General features: G+C 40.9%; 1 protein-coding gene and 1 long non-coding RNA gene across 3 annotated transcripts in view; one reads left to right on the top strand and one right to left on the bottom strand.

Moving 5' to 3' along the window:
• Positions 1-19,140, bottom strand: part of LOC132859585 (uncharacterized) — a 107,565-nt gene that overhangs the window by 73,975 nt on the left and 14,450 nt on the right. The gene's annotated exons all lie outside the window — the stretch shown is intronic.
• Positions 3,827-19,140, top strand: part of kctd16b (potassium channel tetramerization domain containing 16b) — a 35,699-nt gene continuing 20,385 nt past the window's right edge. The window contains exons 1-2 of one of the 2 annotated variants that reach the window (XM_060890345.1): positions 3,827-5,266; positions 5,760-5,866. In XM_060890345.1, the coding sequence (XP_060746328.1) occupies positions 4,423-5,266; positions 5,760-5,854 (939 nt within the window). In that variant the 5' untranslated portion in view covers positions 3,827-4,422 and the 3' untranslated portion in view covers positions 5,855-5,866. Of the gene's footprint in view, positions 5,267-5,759; positions 5,867-19,140 lie in introns of those variants that run through there. The other variant, XM_060890344.1, reaches the window with a different exon arrangement.

The following is a 19,140-nucleotide window of genomic DNA, read 5'->3' as shown; positions in this document are numbered from 1 at the left end:
TACATGTGCTTTTAAAACGAAGCTAATGCAGTTAGATCGTGCACACAGGCTGTATGAAGCATCAGCCACAATCCGCTGTGTAACAGACATGAACACCAGCCTTTTACTCCAAATCAGTTTCTCCTCAGTTTCTCCAAAGCCTGAGCTCTTTACCCACTTTAATGAAGGAGAACTGAATAATGGAGTGTTATCTGAATACAGGTCTCTATGTAGAAAAAAAGGTTGTGCTTTAATCAGGTGTTGTTGTATTACACACCATTCATTCTGCCTGCAGGAATTATTTATGTATTTATTTTTATACATGTACTTTATTTACACCAGATTACATGCACAGAGATTAGTTGACATTTTGCTGTGTGTGTGTGTGTGTGTGTGTGTGTGTGTGTGTGTGTTTAAAACATACAATTACCTGTCATTTTGTGCCAAATGGCAAAAGCAGTGCCTGAGAGGATGAGCACACCTACACCCCTGAAATTACAAACCACACACTGATAGTTGAGGAGTGCCAGTCAGAGCTGTGTGTGTGTGTGTGTGTGTGTGTGTGTGTGTGTGTGTGTGTGAGTGTGTAAAATGAGAAATCATGAGGACAGTGTTCCACAGAGGCACGGCAGATTCTAATGGAATCACAGCTGGCAGGAGTAGAAGCCCTTAGCGCTTCATACTCTGACTCAATTATACACCCAACCCATGCAACATGGAGGCTTCCCGCAGCCTCTTCAGCAAATTATTTATTTTCAGCTTTACTCAAAAGAACTCAGTCAGACGAAAAGGGAAAATGGGATTTCAAGATCCTAGCATGCAATTCTTAATAAACAGCACCAGGAATAGAAGACTGTTGTTTCACAGGATATATTAGACTAAAAATAGCTTTCACATGTACAAAAATAAAGATATAAAAGAAACAGGGAGAGGCTGTACTGTAAGTACATAAAAAATGACATAAATGTTGTGGATGTGGTTACTGTCATTGTGTGTAGTGTGTGTAGTTATACTGCTTTTGTGTTCCTTCTTCAGCATGCATAATGAAATGGAAGCGTGTTATTATACATTATAGACATGAAAGAATGAGCTGTTTTCCCTCACACTTGTGCTCAGGATATTGCGATTTATTGTTTTTTTTTTTCAATGAAATGCCTGCTGCTACGATCCCACAGCAGTTCAAAGTCTTTCAGTAGGTTCATCAGGGTCAGGAACCAAATGACTGTGAGAAGAAAAAAAGCAAACAAAATACAACAATGCTGGAGCTGATGTAGTAAATCCCCATGGAGGTCAGACTGAACATGGCACCTCCCCGCGCTGGAGTCGAGATGCTGCTTGGCAACGTTTTCTCCCTGTAACAGACCTGAAGAATCATCACTCATCAAAACAAACTTTTAAACGTCAGAGTTACTTTACTGAAAAACAAAGATTGTTAATACTGTGATGGGAGATAACGAGGGTAGATCTATCCATGCACCAACTGAAGGAAAGTTCTGAAATACCTCTGACATTTAAAGTCCAGGCTCCTTCAGATTTGTGATAGACAGGTTGGAAAATATTCATGCAGTGAACGCTGGAAGTCCCTGGCAGGGACGGCATGTTTTAGAGGGCTTGGTGATGGAGAGGCAGCAGATTTGAAGCCTGTTTGAAAATGATCTCAGTTAAAATGATCACACTGTGAGCCACAGGATGATCAAATCATAAATAAGAAATTTGCCTTAACTTTCACATTAGCTTTGTTGGATTACCCAGACATTCTGTGTTGTGTTATTTTTACTACATATTGTACTTGAACAAGCATGATGTAATCCATAATTTCTGTTTTCTTTTACTGCTTTTGGAGAGTATTGTGTTATTCTTTGTGTTAATACAGAGCACAGTCTGGCAGATCTGAATGCTGAATGCTCTTGAAGACGGTGCCTGACCCTGCTGTATACACCATGTGCTGCTGTGATTGTTATTAGACCTTAATGGCTCATAAAGGAGCAGCAGTTAGGGGTATACGTGCTCTTCTTTCCATTTCCACCAAATGGTGCATTGCTCCAGCATTAACAAAGCACACGATAATGTACCTCTGACCTATTTAAATGAAAAGAGAAAGAGAGAGAGAGAGAGAGAGAGAGAGTCATGCACACACCCATACACAGAGAGAGAGAGAGAGAGAGAGAGAGAGAGAGAGAGAGAGAGAGAGAGAGATTTGGAAAAGCCTCAGCTAGATTCCTTAATGCACAACAGTGATTTGTGCACTCTCACTGGAGCCTTATGGATCCCTGAGTGTGTATGTGTGTGGTGTGTGTGGTGTGTGTGTGTGTGTGTGTGTGTGTGTGTGTGTGTGTGTGTGTGTGTGTGTGTGTGTGTGTATGTAGATTTATGTATGTATGTATGTATCTATGTTTATATTAATATCTCATCCCACTTGCCATTGCCACTTAGATGAGAATTGTATTCAGTCTGGTTCCTCTCAAGGTTTCTAATATCATCTTGGGGATTTTTCGTTCACCTCTGACTCATTATGAATACATTTAATTGGGTATCTACAGTATAATGCTGCTTTGTATTAATGTTCATTGACAGCTATATCATTAAAATGTAATTGGACTGTATTAAAATGAATTGATCTCCTGTAACCTACTTGTCAGCTCCATCAGTGAGGCCATTCTGTGACTTAACATGGCATTTCTCCTACACAACTGTCACTTAATGGATGTTTTTTTCACACCATTATGTGTAAACTCTAGAGACTGTTGTGTGTGAAAATCCCAGGAGGTCAGCAGTTTATGAAAGCCTTAAACCAACAACGATTCCAAGCTTGTGGTTTAAACCTTTGAAGTGAACATTAACTGAAGCTCTTGACCTGTATCTGCATGAAACTGGATAAAAACTTCAACCACAGGATATTTTTCACTTAATAATAATCCCTCTATCACTCTCCCACTTTTAAAAAATATATCTTACAATAGAATTAGTTTGGATTATAATAGAATTAGTTGTCCTATCGTCTTCTCTTCCTCCGATAAGGTTTGTAGAGCGATCATGGGGCAGCGTGATTCCTGTCCCAATTGGCACTTGTTGCAGTTCCTATGTTTGACCACTTGGTGCAATAATAACTATATGGAGTTAAATGGGGCAGTGAGCAAAATATTCAATTGAATTAAAAATGTATAAGTTGTGAATGAGAACCTTATGAAGATTAATGATGATCTATATGGCCATGGATCTGCTGATCGCTTCCCATATGGACGAGCTGCTACTGACCGACCTTTCGCTGTCCGTGGTGCTGAAATGCAAAGCGCTTTGTTTGACTGCTGCTGCTTCTGCGACTTGAACAACTTTCCAAAAATTCACAAAGCCAAAAGAATTAAAAATAAGTGCAAGAAAGGAAACAGAAAAAAAACAGCAAGGCAACAATCCAGAAGCTAAAAGAGTGTGATCTCCTAAGTAGGACGCCCACTGGATTTACAAAACACATTTAGAATAAATAAATACATGCATAAATAAATAAATAAATATCAAAGCAAGCAAAGATCAGAGATTCACACTCGTTCGTGTGTGTGAGACTGCATCCGGCCAGCCTACTCCTTTAAGATGATGTAATTCTTCATAAGCTATTATGTTTTTTCTTCCCTCCTAAACCGCTGAGGCAACATCAGCTAAGGCTTTTTCCCCCTTCCCTTTCTTTTCTATTTTTTTTTTAGACTGGCACCACCCTGAGCGGGAAAAGGAAGCTCGATGCGCGCTCTCGCACTTTCCACAGTGGGCGCGGGCACGCCCGTAGGTCGTAGGAAGAGAGAGAGAGAGTGAGAGAGAGAGAGAGAGAGAGAGAGAGAGAGAGAGAGAGAGAGAGAGAGATGCGAGAAAAAGAGGCGATGGAGAGAATCTGCTAAAGCACATGAGAAGCATCATGTCGAACAGAGTGATGCTGCTGGCTCTCGCACCTCCGGACACACCGTGAGTACACCGAGCTCCATCTGTAACTTCCAACACCGGCACGTCGCCAGCATTCGGGTTTCTGCTCAAAAGTTTCATCAGCCGTTTGGTGGAGTTATATTTAACCGGACTTGATGGTGCTGGGTTTTTTTTCCTTTACTTACGGATGATTCCTGTGTCCCTGAGTGCACGAGCCTGCTGTACCTTCCTCATTTTGTGCTCAGACGTCCGTGAAGCTGTAGCTCAACCTCTCCTAAAGCTCTTCTCAAGCTCTCCTGAAGCTATTGCTTTTTCTCAGCTCTGTGGTCCATTTTACCTTCACCGCGGTTTGAGCGTAAGAGCAGACATTTTCTTTAAAACTAAACATTTCTGGGAGGAGTCAGATTTGAGTCAATTGCAATTGCTTCTTGATGATGAAGATTCTGGTGATGAAGATCGAATTCATGTGACAGCTTGCTGGAAGAAACTTTTATTATTATTATTATTATTATTATTATTATTATTATTCCTATCCTGATGACCGAAACTATGTCTCTGAGCGGGAACTGTAGGACTCAGTCCGCTACCAAAGAGCCGTCATGCGCCCTGAACTGCTTTCCAGACGTTCTGGAGCTGAACGTGGGGGGTCAGGTGTACTACACGCGCCACGCCACGCTCGTGAGCCATCCCGGTTCCCTACTGGGCAAAATATTCTCACCAAAAAGCAGCGCGGTTCCGGATCTCGCGCGAGACCCCAAGGGTCGGTATTTCATAGACCGTGACGGCTTCCTGTTCCGCTACGTGCTGGACTTCCTGCGGGACAGACAGGTGGTGCTGCCCGATCATTTTCCTGAGAAAGCTCGCCTGAGGAAAGAGGCGGAGTACTTCCAGCTGCCGGACCTGGTGAAGTTGTTAACGCCCGAGGAGGTGAAGCCCAGTCCGGACGAGTGCGCTCACAGCGACTATGAGGACGGCTCGTTGGGAAGCGACCAGCGCGCGTGCCCGCCACCCTCCCTCGTGCCAGCCGACCGTAAGAGCGGCTTCCTCACGGTGGGCTACCGAGGCTCGTGCACGGCGGGCCGTGAGAGCCAAGCGGACGCCAAGTTCCGGCGCGTGCCACGGATCATGGTGTGCGGTCGCATTGCGCTGGCCAAGGAGGTGTTCGGCGAGACGCTTAACGAGAGCCGCGACCCGGACCGCACACCAGAGCGCTACACGTCGCGCTTCTACCTCAAGTTCAAGCAGCTCGAACGCGCCTTTGACGTGCTCTCTGAGTGCGGCTTCCACATGGTGGCGTGCAACTCGTCCCTCACCGCCTCTGTGGTCAGTCAGCAAGCCGACGACAAGATGTGGACCAGCTACACCGAATACGTGTTTTACCGTAAGTTCAACTTACTGCTGTTTAGTGCAAGAATTAGTCTTTTGTCAAACATGAAACATGCCTCAGAAATCACCGGAGACGCACCTGCTGTGTAAGGCATTATATATCACATATAAAATCTATCTATCTATCTATCTATCTATCTATCTATCTATCTATCTATCTATCTATCTAACTATCTATCTATCTATCTATCTATCTCAGAACTTGACAGCACTGTTTGAAGTCAATAAATATTGGAAACTCTACATAAGATATTACACAGAAAAAGTTTTTCGAATTGCAGCTCTTGAGTTCTTGTTATGGAGAATCTGTGATGTTACACTAAATGACAGCATGCCGCCTATCATGCACGCAGCGTTTCATCATCACACACACACACACAGACAAACACACACGCACACACACTCATTAAATTATATAACGATATTATGTGCAAAGTGAAACCCTTCATCTGAAAGAAGGCCTCTCTCTCTCCTGATCTTTATCTCAGTCATTATCATGCTGAAGTGGAGAAAGATGATGGCTTTTGTAATGGCTCTCAGAATATTTCATGCTGTAAAACACTCCATCCACTCTGCTCTGTGAGCAGCTAATTCCATGTTGTGTTCATTGTGGCTGTACCACAGGGTAAAATGGAGGAACGCTCACCATCCTCACTCCTCCTGAGGTTTTCACATTTCAGTTGTTAACTTACGTCACCAGACTGTTTGGTATCAATTCCAACTCTGTCGATGTCTCTATTAATAAAATATTAATTTCCTTATTAGCTATAAATAAATGTACAAAACTATGACAATAAGGTAACTTATTATTATTATTATTATTAAATCATTAAGTGATATGATAATTGGAATTGTTTTCTGTTTGTAATTGATCTCACTATTCAGTTATTTCATGTTGAGGCCTGAGTGAAGGCCATGAGACAAATAAATCTGTCATCATCGTCCATCAAACCCAGTATCTGACATGAGATCAGATCAGTGACACTACACCAGGGCTGGAACATGTTTGTTAGATGATGATAAATAATGAATACATTACCGGAAAATGCTGTTGTAGGTTTGCTGCAGTAAAGTTGCTGATTTTACTTTTATTATTTTATCTTTAAAATAATACATGACAATAAGAAATGAATAAATGCTGTGATATGATTTACAGTATATTGAATGATTGCAGTTCTCTGCTATAGTTGGCTGATGTGAGCTAACACGGGGCCTCAGTCTAACATCAGACTTCACATTCACTACTTAATATTAGTCCTGGATTACGCTTCGTTCACTCATACAGTGATTTTTATCTGTGTACGTCTCAGGTTGCTGTATTGTTAAGTGGTCAGTAGGTGTTCCTACTACTGGTTGCCATGGTAATAATATTTATCAGTGGGTGGAGCAACAAACATTCCAGATCAGTTTTCTTGATGCTAAAATGAAAGATTCTGGAGATGGTGGAGGTGTTTGAGTATAAAATTCAGTAGTGTATATCTGCATGATATATTATGAGATAAAAGAGAAGCAGTGTGTTCTCTATGTCACGGTTCACATGTAAACGTATCGATGCTCCGTATTATCACTCCGTTACTAGTCGCTGCATCAGGTCACTCCATATTTGCGTAAAGTTAAGCTGTGTTGCTTCCTTGGACACGCCCTCATCTAGTTGTCGCTCGTCTCACTATAAGAAAGTTGCAGCTCTCAGTGAAAATGAATCTCCTCGTGCTTTGTCACTGCGAGTCTCACTATAAGGCATTTATAGTCCTAAATATTTTAGCTCTAGCATAATGTGCTAATCTCCTGAGGCAGTATATCTAACCCTGAACATTTAATTCAGCTTTAGCAGACTCTTCTGTTAACCCTGCACATCTTATGCAGCTCATGTTTTGTTTTTTTATTTTATTGTATCTCCCAAATCTGCAGTAGTGTTTATTAGAAATAAGTGTATTTTAAATCCAGAGCTAATGAAATCAGTGGTTCTCCCTTTCCATTCTTCTTCTATTGTTCTTATTGTTCTGTGTGAGATTCATTCTCCAGCAGGCATTTCTGTTTACCACCTTGTTGTATGGTTAGACGGGTTGATAATCCATCACTGGGTTTGACGTTCAGAGGACCTGCAGTCGTGTCTCCAACCGGAATCGTAAAATCGTGTCATTTTCTCGTTCAATGTCACAGCAGTCATTTCCTACCTTCCAGCAACAATTCTGTTTTGTTTTGTTGTCTTTATGTCATTATCAGCTCCATGTGCTTCCCTTTATGATGAAAATGGTAACCAGAGTCTGTTTCTACAGAACAGTGAATCACTGCAGTCATTTCCATCTATTTCACCAAAGACGATTTTTATTTGCCAGTTTTTAAAGTAGCTGTATGTTTAAAAGCAATGAAAATAGAGAAAGAAAATCTAATACAGAGGAATTGAAGCATGAGGAACAATAGAGTGACAGTTTTCCTGTTAAGAAAATAAATTAACTTGTTGTTCTCTAAACCAGAGCAGAATTATTCATAAACAAGAATTGTGTTTAATAGAACTGTGTTGGTTTATTAGAAATGTCACTCCAAAACATTCATGTGCCAATATATAAAAATACTGACTTATATATCATTAATATTTTACCTGGGGGTCACGGTGGCTTAGTGGTTAGCACGTTCTCCTCACACCTCCAGGGTTGGGGGTTAGATTCCCGCCTCCACCTTGTGTGTGTGGAGTTTGCATGTTCTTCCCGTGCCTCGGGGGTTTCCTCCGGGTACTCCGGTTTCCTCCCCCGGTCCAAAGACATGCATGGTAGGTTGATTGGCATCTCTGGAAAAATTGTCCGTAGTGTGTGATTGTGTGAGTGAATGAGTGTGTGTGTGTGTGTGTGTGTGTGCCCTGCGATGGGTTGGCACTCCGTCCAGGGTGTATCCTGCCTTGATGCCCGATGACGCCTGAGATAGGCACAGGCTCCCCGTGACCCGAGGTAGTTCGGATAAGCGGTAGAAGATGAATGAATGAATGAATGGTTCCAGGTTATGTAAAGTGTATGTATGTCCTGCTCTGTTTAATCATTTCTGTTTGGAGATTTCTTATGGAGATCTTCACGTTCATGTCAGATTAAGAGCCATGGATGAAGAGTGTAATGTGTTGAACCCAGGTGTGTGTTTTGCTCAATACATGTAGCTAGGTTAAAATTCTGAAATGCAACAAACTATAATGAAAATAACGATAAGAAAATCAAAAGAGAAAACAGACAGTAACAAATGGAAAGTCTTTACACAGAACAGCGTAGAGTCAGACTCATGACTGAGACTTGTGTCTTTTCCTCAGGCACAAATTGACCGCTTTTCATCATCTATCCAAACCCAGTTGATTTATATTCTATATAAAAACCTCTCCAATGAGTTAACGCCAGAAGTGGGCGGAGACATGATTAAATATCACATGACGACATCGTGAAACTAAACGTTGTGTTGCGGTGATTGCTGTGCTTGGAACGGCGCCACCATAAATGTCTTAATTCTCAGTTGTGACAGTAGAATCTGCTTCAGCAGTTCCACCAGTTTACACTCAGGTAGTTATTACATTCATTCACTACACTGACATCGAACACAAACGTACTGAATAATTATAATCTCATTCCAGCTACAATCAGCAAGAATCTAGAATTAAGTATGTTTTTTGTAAACAGAGTTATCCAGTGAGCACTTAGCACAAAATTGCTCATCTGTAATGATATTTATTTATTCCGTCTTTTTGGGACATGAGCTGCATGGGACATGATGGACATGATGGACATGAGCTACATGGGACATGAGGGACATGAGATGTGTGGGACATGAGGGACATGAGCTATGTGGGACATGAGGGACATGAGCTGCATGGGACATGAGGGACATGAGCTGTGTGGGACATGAGGGACATGAGCTGCATGAGACATGAGGGACATGAGCTACACGGGACATGAGCTGTGTGGGACATGAGGGACATGAGCTACACAGGACATGAGCTGTGTGGGACATGAGGGACATGAGCTACACGGGACATGAGCTGTGTGGGACATGAGAGACATGAGCTGCATGGGACATGAGGGACATGAGCTGCGTGGGACATGAGGGACATGATCTATGAGGGACATGAGCTGCATGAGACACAAGGGACATGAGCTGCATGGGACATGAGCTGCATGAGACACGAGGGACATGAGCTACATGGGACATGAGAGACATGAGCTGCATGGGACATGAGGGACATGAGCTACACGGGACATGAGCTGCATGGGACATGAGGGACATGAGCTGCATGGGACATGAGCTGCATGGGACATGAGCTGCATGGGACATGAAGGACATGAGCTGCATGGTACATGAGGGACATGAACTGCGTGGGACATGAGGGACATGAGCTGCATGGAACATGAGCTGTGTGGGACATGAGAGACATGAGCTGCATGGGACATGAGTGACATGAACTGCATGGGACATGAGGGACATGAGCTGCATGTGGTTTTATTTTTGACGACCAATGCGCATTGAGTACATGTCGTGTGATTGTTATGTTATTTTGTTGTGACATTAGTCTTGTCTCCGCCCCTTTCCTGTTATTGGTGCACAGGTGTTCAGTGTTTAGTCCGTGTTTAGCTTGGTTTTTTATATCCTACTGTGTCTTTGTCCCATCTTATCTCCTGATAAATTTCAGAGCTGTTTTTTTTTCGGTGTCTCTGTGTTTTCATCCTCACGGATTTTATACAGTCTTCTGAAAATAAAATGATGCTGGTTTGTTTCTAGCATACAGATAAAAGAGTCCATAAACGTCTAGGAATCTCTAAACATCTCTTCATCATTTTATCATCATCTCATTAGGGTTAATTCTGCTAAGAACGACTCGAGTTAGACAGGGCTGCTGTTATCCCGTCCACCGAGGTCCGATTTTGGTGAGTTTTGACCTCTTGTTATTATTAAGGTGAATTTACAGTGAAGGTTAGGATTAAATGTCTCATTAAGTTGTTTAAAAAGAGGTCCAACCGCCATATTACAGTCAGAGCTTTGAGCCATGGAAATTTCCATCATTAAAAAACAGTCACTTCTGCTATTAGGCAACGAAAACCCTTTTTAATTGTGTCATCTTTAGCAGTGATCTGCATGCCTTGGAGCTGGAGGGATAATTGTGTGAACTTCCTGTTTCACTCACTAAGTGGACGTCTGTAGAGTTAATATGCAAGACGCTTTGCAGGCGGCTGTGACTTTCAGCAAACAAGGCCTACAGTTCTCAAAATTCATCATCCCTGAATCTCATTTTAACTGATTAAGTAAAGTTCTAGTCTGTCAGATCTCTGCACAGCTCTTCTTTAATCATCTGACAGTTGTCATGATGTGTCTGAGATGTTAGCATATCGAACATTCTGACTGATTCATCCGCATGGGCGAGCTTTTAAAATATAACACCATTCAAAATATTCTGAATGAATATTAATGATATTCAAAATGAACATGCTGATGGAACCGATGATGTTTAATGTGTGTCTAATCATCCAGATATCTATGAGTGCTAATAACTGTGTCAGTAATACGGAGCGTCCCACAAGTCCAACATCAGAGGGTTAATGTATGCGTTAATATTATTTATATAGACTATGATATATCTGAGTGAGGAAGGATGAATCCATAATGAATAATTCTAGCCTAGGAAGCTGAAATGAAAGAAAAGAAGAGAACATATTGTATGATGTCTGGAAAATAAAGCTTTTGTTTGTTGTTTTGTTTTTTCTTTTATGATGCTTGACTTATGAGACAACGCTGTATAATCACCTCCAGGTTTGTTATCTTCTTTTCCTTTTATTATTTTCTCTGTGCCTTTCTTACGGTGTTGAATCTTTTCATGTTTGAGCTCTCTTCCCATCTGTGAGCGTCTCAGTTTCTCTTTGAACTGTGTCACAGAGCCAAATTGTTTTCTGTGCTTGTGAAGTCAGACAGAAAGCACACAGCTGCCCGTGCTCAAACACGGCTTTACCTAATTGGCTTGCAAGACATTAAATAGAAAAAAAGTGTAAATTCAGTTCAGGAAAACAGGGTCTCACTGAGCTCAGGGGCTCATTGCTTCATTACGTTCCACCTATATACCAGACCAGAGTCGTTCTAGTGCTACTACAGAGTTATAGGAGTTACTCTTAGTGCACATTCACACCTGTTAGTTCTGTTATTGAGTCCAAATCCGAGCAGTGTTGTTTTCTCACTGCAGGTAATTATCTTTTATTCATTGGTCAGCAATACAATGATGGAAAATAGTAAATAATCCGTCACTAAGTGTGAGTAAAATATCTCACTAGAGAACTTACACGAACATCAGAAATATATGAATACAACATACATAGGATCGGTATATTCTACATCTCTGTCCTGGCTCAGGAACACAAAACACATGACATAGTGGAAGTGGTGTCTCTGTGGGGAAGGTGTTGGAATACTAACTGTAATACTTATTAGAATACAAAACCCTCAACACTCAATTATTCATCTGTATAAATGTAAGTCTGCCAAATGCTGGAAATTTAACATAGGTGTGTTTGGTTCACTTCCTGCTTGGTCACACTTTTTGACTCAAATCTAACCGTGCTAGAGTTTAATTAGAAGCAGACCGAGAACAGCTCTCAGCTTTCAGACGGTCACGGAGAGGTTATTTTGGTCCACACCAGAGTGTGTGTGCTGGGTTTGTTCACTTGCATAAAAAACACATCCATGAGGAAAACACACCAAGGTTTGATTCAAACAGAATAAACATGGCTTGTGAAAGCGGCCTGATGTCTGATGCACTATAGAGCCCCAAATTCCTCAAGATCCAAAGGAATGATCGCTTTATTGTTGGACTTCACAGAGCAGAAAGTTTTTTTTTACATTCTATAGAGATGATTCTATACCTAAAATGGATCTATCACTTATTATATATAAAACTCCAGTGGTTCTTTATAAGGCTTAAGTGAGGAACCTTTAATCCATGTTTGATAGTTCTAGAATCATTTATTATATTAATCAACACTATTATTATTAATATAGAAATTTAGAGAAGAAAACACTAAGCCAGTTTAAACAGCACACATTTATTTCAACTAAATTAAATTAATATTTTCTAACAAAAACCTTTCTTTGCCAAAACGTGTTCCTCATTGAGAATGAACATCTGCCACATAGACACAAGCAAGGACAAGGTTACAGAATGTGTTTGGAGCAAATAAATGACATGCTTGTAAAGTATTTACTGTTTTTTTCTGTTTTGCTGCCTTTTCAAATGTCTGGTAGCTCATGAGGTGGGATTTGTTCTGGGATGTGTGGGAAAACATGATTATACCATGTTCTTTAACCTTGATGCCTCCTACTCAAAAAAACAAAACAAAACTGAACAAAATGCAGTTCTGAGACACACAAAAAATTATTTCGACTCAAAATTCAGTTTAAACGATGACAATGGGCCTGATTTCTCAAGCTGGATATGAACAGATTTATCCTGTAAATTCATATCCTGCTGCTCCTCATGGTGTAAAAACACACGTAATCATATAATCTGCATGGACATAATGTTTGGGTTGTACTTTGGAATTTAAACTGTTTATTTCTGTGATTTTCCAGTGTTTATTAGAGGTTCTTATCCAGAGAGACTTCTTTATAGTCTTGATCAGAAACACATCATCATGCTAGTTCTCACGATCATGGACTGAGGGCTTCATCCAGAACAGCTAGTGAAAATCAGTCATAAACATACGCCACAACTAATGGTGTTATAGTGCTTGCTTCTTCTTCTTCTTCTTCTTCTTCTTCTTCTTATTATTATTATTATTATTATTATTATTATTATTATTATTATTATTATTATTATTCATTCATTCATTCATTCATTTTCTACCGCTTATCCGAACTACCTCGGGTCACAGGGAGCCTGTGCCTATCTCAGGCGTTATCGGGCATCAAGGCAGGATACACCCTGGACGGAGTGCCAACCCATCACAGGGCACACACACACACACACACACTCATTCACTCACGCACTCACACACTACGGACAATTTCCCAGAGATGCCAATCAACCTACCATGCATGTCTTTGGACCGGGGGAGGAAACCGGAGTACCCAGAGGAAACCCCCGAGGCACGGGGAGAACATGCAGACTCCACACACTCAAGGTGGAGGCGGGAATCGAACCCCAACCCTGGAGGTGTGAGGTGAACGTGCTAACCAATGAGTCATTTGGTGCTCCCAGCTACCTGGGCACTTTACCTTTTATGGAGTTGTGTGGGTGTGGCTACATGTAAATCTGCTGTGCTATGAAGTCCCTTGGCAATTTATGGAAACAGACAAATGCAACATTTCTAAAGAGATAAAATATAAGCCATGTACAGTTAAAGGTTCGGGTTTTATGCTTAAATGAAAACAATGACCAGTGTGGCAGAAGTCTAAGCATGAAGCATTATATGTGGTATATGTGGGATTTGGTAGCTCAGTGGTTAAGGTGTTCGACTACTGAATGGAAGGTCATTGCTTCGAATCCCAGGTCCACCAAGTTGCCACTGCAGGGCCCCTGAGCAAGGCCCTTAACCCTCAATTGCTCAGGTGTATAAACTGAAATAAGAAAATGTAAGTCACTCTGGATAAGACTGTCTGCTAAATGCTGTAAATGTAAATTATATTTAATAATAATAAATTATAAATTAATTGAAACATGCTGCAAATAATGGGTTGGCACTCCATCCAGGGTGTATCCTGCCTTGATGCCCGATGACGCCTGAGATGGGCACAGGCTCCCCGTGACCCGAGGTAGTTCGGATAAGTGGTAGAAGATGAATGAATGAATGAATGAATGCTGCAAATAGTGTTTTATAATTATTTTGTATTTATTGTCTCATTTATTGTCTCATTATTTATTTTGTCTTGGGACTGTTTGTAGCTTGTGCATTTATATTTGTTCGCTTTTGTTATTATTATTAAAGCGGGAATTTTATTTTAAAGAGCTCATTATCAGGGGGGACATTATCAGTCTCCTGTAGATGGGGACCTTTGAGAGTTGTCAGTGTGAACAGTGGAGCCTTTGAAGGGCATAAGAGAAAGTCATGTTCGTATGTTTGTGTCTGTAATTCCTAACACACCTGATCCAGCTCAGCAGCTCATTTTCAAGCCCTGCATGAGTCAGAAGTGTTGGCGTCTGGGAAACTGATACCATGCAAGCTGGTGTGTTTCCAGGACTGCAGTTAGAAAGCCAGGCCTCAAAGTTGTGAAAAATGACACAGTCAGTCATTGTGACTTGCCTTCATTGTCTTCTGTAGCTGACTTTGTGTGGCTGAATGATTGTAGAGGAATCTGTGCTATCGATATACAAACTTATCTCTACACATCTTTACATTGGTAGAGTTGAATCTGCTGGACCGGTGTTGTTCAGATCCATCTGCTCTCTGTGAGGTAATACTTGATTGTCTTTTTTCTGTCACATAGATTTCTTTTCCAAGGTGAAAACAGCAGCTCAAAGGACACCACTGGACAGAAACAGACAGTTAGTGATGTGCAGAAAAAGTCTTCATTTGTCATCCTCCTGACGTTTATCTCATTGACCTTATCCAGTGCCTTGCCTGAGCCTCAAAATACAAAATCTTCTTCAAGACAAGGTCCAGCTACACATACTTCAGCATCCATCTGCCACAATTCCCCAAAAGACAGGCGTTGGCTCTGCTCCTTGTGTTGGAGTTTCTTAAAGCTTCTCTTTCTGAGCTTATCTGAGTTATCAGTCTGAATTAGGTGTTTGTGAAAACTGACTTTTTTTTTTAGCAAACACTTTATCAAGAACAGTGTAAGAGCTGCTTTATCTGATGATAAACTTGCCTTCCATGTGTTGGTGGACAGACAATCTTCACCTTGTGGCTGAACCCAAAGCTTCTCCCCAAAGGTCATATCACTTTTTTTTTTAAACCAATCGACTTTGCAGTATTCCCTGCTGTGCCTCGCATGCGCTCTACTGTGTTAATTAAAACCAGACAGTAGACATCTGATCCTCAGCCGTCATTGTTCAGGATGCACTTATTTCCAGGGATTTCAGAACAGCGTAACAGATATTGCATCATCGGGTAGGCGTGGCCTATTTGATAATCCTAACCCTAATCCTAACCGTAGTTTTTGGTTGTTTATTTGTTTTCTAAAATAAATCTACCTGTATGACTGTTTTGTCCTTCGTACGTTTGCTCTTTTTTTTTTGAAAGAGGGCGTTTTTCCAAGACCTCCGGAAACACGGCCACTTTACGTCGTGGTAACGAAACCCCTGGAATTTAGTGAATGCCGTCATTGTTCATATAGCACACATGAAAGATATGGAGGATATTAATGACTAAACAATCACCACTGCATCTGGACAGGACCTACTGTTGTAATACTTCATGAGTTTAACTTAAACACATGCTTCAGGAAGTTTCCATTGATGGTACTCGGGCAGACCCACATTGCTGTGTACAGCAACAAACACTTATCGCTTGGTCCTGTGATAGTTACTCATAACATTGTGACATATGCGATTATCACCCTGATGGTTACGAAAGAAGGTAAAATAGAAAGATAGTTATGTATTTAAATCGTCTACAGTTTCTACTCACTGATTCTTTGGGATAATCAACTGAACTACATGTGTAATGAGATTCCAAATACATAAAGCCTTCCTCAGGTATCCTCAGCTTAATTACCAACACTGAACAATCATCGAGCATCAACGATCATTGAGAACTGCAAGGATGATGCTGGACTGCTGTTTCTAGGTTTCAGCTTGTCGTTTAATTCCCAGCAGATCTTCACTGTCCCACAGTTAGGAAAACAGTGATCCCATTCAGGTCAGTAAGAACAGGACCTCGTTTGACCGTGTTGCCATGAGTGTTTTTATTAGATGGTGTTTGACCACAAATCCTTGATGAACACTCACCATAAATTCAGGTAATTATTCAGGATCTTTGAAAGCTTTGGTGAAAAGAACGAAAAACAAACAAAAACAGAAACGGCTTTATTTGTTCTACCATGCACTTTTGAGAGCTTTCTGTTTCATGGTGTCTTGAAATTAAAGCCTTTCTGAAATCAGACAACATCTCAGTTTAAAATTAGACAACATCTCAGTTTATAAAAAGAACCTTAAATTTTTTACTCAGACATTATATAAGATAAACTCTACATTTCCCTCAGGCAGATGTTCTGCAGTCACCCACTCCAGATATAATAAGTATGACCAATTCTTTCTCCAGTAAAACCTTAAATGATGTAAGATCAAGCCACATAAACTCTGAGTTTTACTAAAATTAATTGATTAAATCCTCTTGTCATTTTTACCACTCATTACATTCCTGTACTGCTCAGAAGATACCCACAGTCTAACCCCTTATCCTTCATCAGTAACACATGGCGAATACTCTACAGTCTCAGTGGTGCTAGAAAACATTATGGGAGTTTCCTTAACCATCTGTTATCTCTCTGTGAAGAGATTCACTGAACCACACAGACTTCATGGAAGAGTAATTTAATGAGAAAGTGCTTTATCCTGGTATCGGGCATGATATATAGCTGACTAGATCAATACATTGAGAAAAAAATATAAAGAGTGTTACTGAAATGTTGTCATAAATAGCTGTGTCAAAAGGGCCACATTACGGTAACAGGGACCACTCACTCACTCACTCACTCACTCACTCACTCACTCACTCACTCACTCACTCACTCATCTTCTACCGCTTATCCGAACTACCTCGGGTCACGGGGAGCCTGTGCCTATCTCAGGCATCATCGGGCATCAAGGCAGGATACACCCTGGACGGAGTGCCAACCCATCACAGGGCACACACACACACTCTCATTCACTCACACAATCACACACTACGGACAATTTTTCCAGAGATGCCAATCAACCTACCATGCATGTCTTTGGACCGGTGGAGGAAACCAGAGTACCCGGAGGAAACCCCCGAGGCACGGGGAGAACATGCAAACTCCACACACACAAGGTGGAGGCAGGAATCGAACAACCCAACCCTGGAGGTGTGAGGCGAACGTTCTAACCACTAAGCCACCGTGCACAGGGACCACCTATTATTTTAATTATTATTTTAATACATCTGTTTAAAATCGGACAACTGGACTGACACGATTTCCAGGACAGATGGAAAACCTTTATAACGTCTTTAAAATTATATTAATGAAATATGAGATGAGATCAGAAACCACACTGCAGGCCGGTTGGTCCAATGGGACGGTCTACAAATTCAATTCAGCTTGAAATGAAGTGAAATCTCAGTCACAGAGCTCGGGAATAATGAGAAAATGCATATATCTGTAAATAAATGAAGAATAAATTTGTTCAACTCAGTTTTTGAAACAGTAATATCCTTATTTCCACTTTATTAGGTACACCTTTAACAGATTCAAGGTCATTTTTGCCAAATGTGTCCTGATTGAACCTGATAGTCTACCTGTAACTGAGAAAAGAACGTGCCAAGAAACATGAAGCTCTCTAAGATAACAAACCAGAGTTTTCCTCAGATGCCAGTGAGTTTAAGGCATTATTTATTACTGCTAATGTCTTGACAATTCGAATAGATCTTGTGAAATAGTTCACTAAAGCAGACAGTAAAACAAATTGGTTTTGCCCAAAACCTCTGATGGTCCAGCTGTGATCTAGTGGAGCTCTGGTGGAGATATCCAGTTCATCTTCTTATCCACACACCATTAGGAGTGAACCGCTTCCCTGCTTCAAATGACATCTTTAGTTTAATCACATTTGTACATCTATGGAGGCAGCTGAATCTTCCTCTATTGTGATTTGCTGCTTTAAATCTCAGGCAAGTTTAAAGTGAGTTTCTGTACGGTTCTGATTGCAGTTCAAAGGGAAATTGTGGCATTTCTCGTACAGATCTCTGCTCTCTCTCTCTCTCTCTCTCTCTCTTTCTTCTCAAAACGAGAGACCAAATCGAGCTTCATGTAAGAAAAGTATTAGGTGTTTAAAGATCTGATGATTTTGATTGAAACAGTCAATTTAAAAGGCAACGTTTGAAATAAATCAGACCAATGATCATAAAGCGATTATTCTCAAATCACGACGAACAACTGATGTGTAAAAATAATCATATTTTACACTGATGTGTATTAAAATGCCGCCTCATGAATCAAAATCGTGTGGTATCTTGTGGCAGTCTGAGGCAGGAAGCGTGTTCAGTCGCAGCGTCAAAGCTTCTTGTCTGATAGGCTTTTGATTTCTTTGTCTCTGTAGCTCCTGCAAACCTGCTCAGTAAACTAAAAGGTGGTTATAATGAAAATCACAGAAATAATGACACACAGGATTATAATTTGCATATTGCATAAATAGGACATGATTGTGTGGACACGCTCGATTGCCTCAAATTCTGGGCAACTGTACCGTTTTCCATCCAGACACAGCGATGCTTTAGGTCTCCGTGCTGCTGTAACGTGACTGTCAGACCTCAAATAACTCCTCATCCGTATCTGGCAGAACCTCAACCCTTCAACCAGAGGACGCTAAAATACGCCTGAAGGCACAACACTTCCATTATAAAAATAAACAGGATCTCATTATATCTTCTCTCTTCTTGGAAACAGTTATTCTTTGGACAGTTTCTCACTTATTATTTCCATCAGACTAACAGAATATGAGCTTTTGCTTCAGTTCACAAATTGAAGCTGAAAGAAGGGCAACATTTTTTAAAGGTTTTGTGAGAAGGGTTGTGGCAGAGCAAAGGTCAGAAATATGGCAAAATTTGGTTTAAATTCTGTATCTGTATGTTCTTATATAAACTCACTGTTTAGGTAATAAATAACTAAATTAAAGCACGATTTAGTCCATTAGTACTGAACCCTGGTGTTGTGTAGCTCCTGGTTGTGGTTCCTTCGGCGGTG

Source organism: Tachysurus vachellii, chromosome 17 (genome assembly GCF_030014155.1).
Source record: "Tachysurus vachellii isolate PV-2020 chromosome 17, HZAU_Pvac_v1, whole genome shotgun sequence".
NCBI classification, from domain to species: Eukaryota; Metazoa; Chordata; class Actinopteri; order Siluriformes; family Bagridae; genus Tachysurus; species Tachysurus vachellii.
Note: the sequence above shows the minus strand (reverse complement) of the source record. Positions and strands in the feature narration are given on the sequence as shown.